The sequence below is a fragment of the Brugia malayi genome (assembly GCF_000002995.4).
Source record: "Brugia malayi strain FR3 genome assembly, contig: Bm_v4_ChrX_scaffold_001, whole genome shotgun sequence".
Taxonomy (NCBI): domain Eukaryota; kingdom Metazoa; phylum Nematoda; class Chromadorea; order Rhabditida; family Onchocercidae; genus Brugia; species Brugia malayi.
Window position 1 is genome coordinate 3,512,560 of NW_025062479.1, and position 7,470 is coordinate 3,520,029.

General features: G+C 34.4%; 1 protein-coding gene across 2 annotated transcripts; it reads right to left on the reverse strand.

Annotated features, from left to right (window-relative positions):
• Positions 1–233: 233 nt before the first annotated feature.
• Positions 234–5,697, reverse strand: Bm10935 (Uncharacterized protein; the record flags this gene model as incomplete). 2 transcript variants are annotated; one of them, XM_043073477.1, is made up of 9 exons in its annotated part: positions 234–465; positions 1,627–1,740; positions 1,866–2,008; positions 2,974–3,063; positions 4,088–4,241; positions 4,342–4,499; positions 4,573–4,756; positions 5,060–5,169; positions 5,626–5,697. In XM_043073477.1, 9 exons carry the CDS (start codon positions 5,695–5,697, stop codon positions 234–236), a joined length of 1,257 nt encoding a protein of 418 aa, XP_042929411.1. The 2 variants fall into 2 exon arrangements, with proteins under 2 accessions (XP_042929411.1, XP_042929412.1); XM_043073478.1 differs by lacking the exon at positions 5,626–5,697 and having other exon boundaries at positions 5,053–5,090.
• Between the last annotated feature and the right edge of the window lie 1,773 nt (positions 5,698–7,470).

A 7,470-nucleotide genomic window follows, 5' to 3' on the forward strand; every position in this document is an offset into this window, starting at 1 on the left:
TTTTTTCCGATCGGGCTTACCAGTAATTATACTGTGATATGCAAATTTGTTTTATCAGGCTAATAATGTGGACATGTAGTATATTTTCTTCCCTTTTAACCTCAACATTTTTTGGTGTGTTTTTGCTACATAATGGTAAATTTGTTTTGTTATTCAATTTTTTGCGTATGAAGAATAACCGTAATTAAAATCCTGAAAAGTACCAGAGGATTTACAGTTTCCTAGTGTATATATTACTCTATGGGTGGCAAAACATTGTCGTCATAATTTCTCTTATCAAGTACATTTCCGGGTGGGTCATACTTAACAACAACATAAATGAGTGTAGACGGGAAATCAGGCTGACATTTGTTAACACGGCGTCCACTGAAGTTTCGCATTGCTACGCCAACACCCACTTGTGTTGTGGACTTCCATACAAGTTGAGTAAAGTGTCCAGTGCGGTGGTAATCCAAGTGATGATGCCTGGAAGTAATTGTTAGCTGTGGAGTTCCGACGAAACAAAAAAGGGAATAAGAGCAAATTGTTCATAGCTAAACTGTAAAAGCGAAACTTCTATCCCCATCATTTTATCTTTTTCTCCAATAACTTTTGCATTAGCAGCTTATTGCGACTAGCTCTGATTGAACAGCACCGAAGCACAGCTGGACATACTAGGCCTGTCAATTTGATTTCTGGACCGTTCATAACTGTAGAAATGTATGCAAATTTATTGAAGAAATGAAGTTTGCTTTTCTTTAATATGACCTTTAAGTATTACATATTAGTTAATCGACAGTTTCTCACCAGTAGTTCCACTCCTGACCATTGTACATAACCGTCGGTACAAATTATAGATGGCATATTCCAATTTGTCAGATGAAAGTACAAGCACTTCCGTTACAACATCGAATGTCTTGAACGTTTTGGAAACTTTTTTCTTAGTAAACCGTGTTCAGGTTAACAAAAGCTAAACTTGCTTTACTTTTCTGACTTGAAATAACTTCAGCAAACAGAATCAAAAGAATAAAAATTTAACCAAATGCGCTGAGTTCTTTGCAACAGACGTTGCTTGATATCTTCGCAGTATCCAAGGTTAGTTGTAATATCCGGTGCAAATTCTGAGTGGGAAATCATGTTGAAAAATGCAGCTACTTTTGATATCAATTTTTATTTTCGGAAACCGGATTCGGAAGGACCTCTTTCATTAGCGTTGACGACTATACGCAGCAACCATATTACTCCATGTTTGTAGTCTCTCTTCCTCTCTATCTGTCTATTTATATATGTATATACTTTAAATTTGAAATGTCCACAACACGTCATTATGGCATTACATTGTAGATACCTTTACAGAGGACCACCTGGATTTGGTTCATGATGAGCCATAAGCAATAGTAACATAAATCTGAAAGGATCATTCGTGCAGTATTGCTAGTCCGGGAATTAAATTGACAGACCATGCATGTCCTAGAAGATTCAAGCAAGATGAACCAATCCGGAAAGATGTAAGATTAAATGAGCCTTTTTCGAAAAGCCGAATCTAGGAATTCAAGTTTGCAGTTAGTTGTATTATAAAAAGAGTAGTGCACTGGATGATTGGACAGTTTTTTTTTCTTCTCAAAGCACAATTTTTTGATAACTGACGTTTTATAATTATATCCATGTGCTTCAACATAGAAGCTCTGGACAGTCATTAGTGCCATTGTTTCTTCGTCTGGCAATAAATTTGTCGCGTAGTAGAATAAGTTTTCTCCAAACCTATTAATAGTCAAAATTACTAACAACATTATATTCAACATTTACTTTATTTTGACATTTTCAGAAGTGAGTTCCATAGTATTATTCCAAGTAGGAGACAAGGATAAGTTCTGCGTTCAAATAACCTTTTTGATGGGTCGTGTATCAAGCAATCCGCTTTGCTAGCTAAACGTTCTGCCCACATTTCAGCTATCCGTTCAAGTTCACTGTTGGTTTCAAGCAAACCGACACCATGTTTGTTACGATAAACATTGTGTCCACTAACAAGCTGCAAGAAGTGAAAACAAGTGTGTCAATTAGGATCTCACAGTACTTAATTAGAATCTACAAAGATAATAATAAAATAATCTTGTGACTTACCCCACGAAAAAAAGCCTATTCAATTGGAGCGGAAGAAAAAAAATGGGATGGTTATACTTGCAAGAGAACTTTAAAAACTGATAATTAAAAAGGAAGTCTTGTGCTGGATAATACATACATCTTTAAAAATTCGCTTTTCTATTATCATTATTACTATTCCTTTATGTTTACTAAGCTAATATTTTATCGAAATATCCACTTCTAGGTAATAACCACGGAAGTTAGAGTAAGCATCCATTATTCTAATAACATTTGAACAGACTTTACCCACTCTTTGCGGTACAAATTTAAAATTAGCGAATGAAACGGACAATAACACCGGGACATATAAATTCAGTGCGTTTTTTAGGGCAGGTATGCACAGGTATTTCCTGTATTTTATTATAATCGTATTACCATTACATACCACCCATGCACGCATACATACACGTACAGATGCAGACAGACACACATTCACAGACATAAGTATGAATAGAAATGGAGAAGTAGTAATATGCCCATACCATAATACAGCGATTGTTTGTACTAATCATCTTTTGAATTAAAACGCGTCATTTCCGATTTACCATGATGCACTTTGCAAACTGCTTGATTTTCAGACTTTTTTTTTGAAAAAAAAAAAAAAAAAAAAAAACGATGCACCACCGTTACCGCCGTTTTACAACATTCACTCCTATTACTTCTAGTAAAAGTCTAGGACGTAACATCATGAACTACTATCATTCCTTTTGCGCATCACGGAATTTGAAAAAGCTGAAAAATAAGTATTGATGTGGACGTACAGTAATGGTGTTTGGGTAAAACCTTCATCGAGATATTTGAAGCAAATAATGCTATTATTTTTAATTCCCGTTAAAAATAAGAAAGTCTTACAGCATCCTTGTAAATAGCAATATTGAACTGAGCAGGTGATAAATGATGTTTTTTGGCGCTTTGTAATAAGCGTTCCTTAATCTTTGCAATCTAAATTAAGGTTCGGTTAGTAACGATGTAAAGAATGGCCAATTATCCATCACCTTTCATTTAAATGGCCATATACAGAGTGCAAGTGCAAAACTTGTTTAATTACACGTGACGAACATGACGCTGTAGATTGATGATGATCAAAAGGGAATTTTTCAGCTTTCTTAAACTAAAGTTTTAGTCTCCTGTCATCATTGATCAAAATCCGCTAAAACAATGTACTAAATACTACATTATAAAGTGTTGTTTGATTTAGCTGAATAATTATGGCTTCCTTCTAATTTGGCCTGACGATCTTTCTGCTCCTTCCTTTCCTCTTTTTCGTTTTTTGGAAATCGAAATTCAACGCAGTGATTTTTTTTTTACAAAGAAATCTTTTGTAATATGTACTTACTTATCCAGTTTGTTTATTTTCTCAACTTTTATGATAATATTATGCCTTTTTTAAGGCGGAAAATTTCTTGAAAAATTTTAAACATGAGATCGGAATATTTTAAGCATGAAACCTAGTTAGACTCTAAAGATCCGCCATTTTATGTCATCACTTTATACCATGTTGTTCAAAATATTGAAAAGCAGAAGAGTTGAATGATAAATTAGGCGAGAATCGAAGTAGTTATCAGTATGTAGCTGGTTTGAGAATGGTTACAACCCTTTCGTCATCACAAGGAGACAATTTGTCTAGCAGAAATTTTACGGATGAGAGCTGTGCATTTAAAAACCATTGTAACTGACAAATTATGATTACATCAAGTCGTGAAGATTTACGATATCTTCCTTAACTCCAGTAACAGTTATGTAACAATCGATAAAATTCTATAAGGGTTTCTAAGAACAACTCTGTTTAGGTTCATTTCTGTTCAAGAAAGATTTCTGTCCGCAAAGAATTTCGTAATTGGATAACACCTAATTATTTCTTTTATTCTGTTCTTTAGAGAATTTTCAAAGAGTAATGCCAGGATTCATCAGCATCCAAATTTAAAAAAATCTAACTTTTAAACAAACTTTTCAGTTTGATACTTACGCTATCAAAATTCTGCATGTTTGTTTCTGTGAAAGACAATTTTCTTAATGATTTATCCGGCCATTTTTCCGTTTTGTCGAATCGTACGGCAGCTGACATATATGATTGTTCTGAATCAGCTAGTGGGGCACTGGACAAACTGATATAACTGAGCCTAAAAGATATTAAAATACTAGGCTTGTACAACAACAGAATTGATTTTACTGATACTCGGCCGCAGGAAAGCATGACCAAAAGTAAGCTGTTATATTTACTGAATGAATCCGCTTTTGCAAGGGATGCAATCCTGACAACGGATGTCCTTGGAGCATGACAACAGCGCGGTGTTTTTGAATTTGGAATTCGTAATTGACTGGTACGGTGGATCTGTCAAATGATACGGGCCAATCCTAATTTCTATGTACAACATATTCTGCAAACAAATTGTGATTCTTCAAAAACTGGGTATAGAAAGTGACTGATTGAAATGAAGGGTTTATAAATGCCTGAGTGGTATTAGCTGTGATCTGAGCGATTAAACATTTGTTATAGTGAGGGTTATGAACGCAGCTAGAGGAGTACAGTGCTTGCGGTATTGAGTTTTGAGTTGTCTGACCGCTAACAACTGTCGAACAGCTACAATCGCCACTTCTTTCTGGTTCGGAAGTCTCATTGTTGCAAGCGCAAAATCTGGAATGAGCAATTTTATCACTAAGTTCGCAAATTTTTTGCCTGAATGACTTCGAGGTCAGATTTCATCATTAAGTAATCATTTTATAAGTTGATCTGAAGAAAGAACTAAACAAATCAGTGATAACATAATAGGTGCTTAGTTGGAGTGATGACCGAATTGCCTTTTCTACCTTTCAGAATTTTCAATTCAATTGCGTGAAATTGCATAGACATTACAAGTGTGGAATGATCAGTATCAGCATTTCGTTTTAATAACATTACTGTAGACAGACAAGATAGAGTCACGAAAGTACTTTTCACCGGAAATCGTATCGTTCATTTTTGACTTCATCTATTTCCGTTGCTCCAAGTGCTTTGTATTTTTGTATGATTATCTCAATTCTTATATAATTCTCCTGTAATCCATTTTCCTGCAAACTTTTGTTTGGAGAAGCTTTTATGAAAAAAAAAATCGTCTTAATGACAATTGTTTAAAGAAATATTACTGAACGATAATGCACAAATTTTGCTCAAAGTTTTGCTTTTTTCATTGCGACAAAAAATTCATCGGGAAAATAATCCATTGATTCAACGGATGACTGTGCAATTGGCACTGTACAAATGACATACGGACAAACAGTTTAAATTATAAGAATGTAGTACCTTTCCATAACTTTGCTTTATCCTACTTTCATTTTTGAATTGGAATTGGCCAGTTATCTTCTCTTAACTAAGCTAATGCATAGCAATTGTTTCTGTTGCACTTACGTACTACTAAAACAAGTTGATCAAAATCATCGCTTGATTCCGAGTTGCGTAGAACTATTTATCCATTGGTAACTTTTACCAGAATTGTGAAATAAATTAAGAATACGAAACAGACTAACTTTTTCAATAATATTCGAAATACCAGATGAAGTCAATAAAACCAGAAGGAGAAGAGAAAAAAAATGAAGCATTGCCTTTCCCTTGAGACTGAAATGTTATGCTTCGCCACGTATGTTTCTGAATTTTTGAATCTTCAATAAAGGGCTGGTGGGCGGAAACCAGATAGTGACCTTGTAATTACCTACAACTACTGAGTGTTTTACTACTATTGCCCGCCTTCGTTCATCTATTTTGTTTACCTTAGCGATGCTGACGCTATGTGACATCCGTTACGAACAAATGACAAACTTCGATTATCCCCTATCTCGTCCCCTCCTTTCACTGGCCACTATATCGTACTTTGAACTAAACACTTCACTCACATTAGCACGTTTTTTATGTTTGTATCCAAATGATAAGCTACAAAGGAAATTAATCGTTTCATTTTTTTTTTGCCAAACTAAGACAATCCCAAATTTCTTACTTAATAGCAACGGCAAAATATGTTCAAACGACACTGCTACGGATACAGCTTTTACTGTTTACACTGTGACCATACAAAATCGAATAATGTATTTCTTTTGTAGAATATAAATTGCCGAAACAAAAACCATTGAGGACTCTCCATGTCTCCTCATCGCTGTCAGTAATTTTATATTGACATATTCTTTGTTTCGATATATGTCAATATATCTAAACTCATTACTCATTAATGAATATTGTAAAACTCATTAATAAATGTTGCTTACAATTATATAAAATCAAAACTGTTATTTAATCTCATAATCCTCAAATTCGTAATCTTTTTGGGCACAAGTGTAGCAGAAAACCCATTTGACAAAAACGACTGCATTGAAAATGGCGAATTAAGTGTGGAGGTCACCATCTATAAAGAACATTTTAGCTCACTTATCCATATATTCTCTCTTTTTTAGGTACTGTTCACTTCTCAAATGCTTAATCAAGATATAAAAGTAGCAATACCTCAGGCAAGTACAAATTTTTTGTAGTAATTCATAGCTGCAAAGGATAAAGGACCAAAAGAACCCGATGTAAATGAACTTTCGAGAACTTCATTTCAGCTATTTGACATCCAATTTGCAATAGGAATACCACAGTTTGAAAAAAAAACCTTAAAATCTCCTATCTTATTCCCATGTATTTTCTGTCTTTTGCACAGTGCAGAAGTGGAGTTAAGTTCGAGCCAGTTACTGATCCAAACCTAAATGGTAGAAGTAACAAAATGAGCCCAAAATTTTCGCTACTAACCTATTACCCCCGGTCACCAATTTTTACATTATTTGACTGCTTTGCTAACAGCTTTCAGTGATTTGAATGGGAAATCTGCAGCTGTCTTTGCAGTTCTCTTATCCATTAACTAAAATTTTACAAAATCAGTAGCCTGAGCCATATATATATGCGCTTATACACATACGGACGGCGTATCTCGCAACTTAAATTCCACAACAAACAAGCAATAAGCACCTGAATAAACATTTTATATTTGTATCCCTTAAAAAGGTAAAAATGGAAAGACTCCAAGAGGGGAGACAAATGAACAGCAGCAACAGCATCAAATAAATAAGAATGAACACTTTTCTAGAAACATCCGAATCGCTTTATGAGCTCTTTCACCTTTTTTTAAAAAGAATGAAAATGAGAAGCTTCACATGAAAATATGATGTTGCTCTCCTCTTCTGGTGCAACTTTACTGTATATAATGCTTCCAAATATCAAAAGGACGAACATCGTAGAAGTAACAGAAGAGTGCTTACTATACGTTGAGCAAATAATAGAACTGTTTTACAATTGCAACCTTAAAAATACTTATAACAAATAAAGAGGTCAGCTCTACATTAACATGG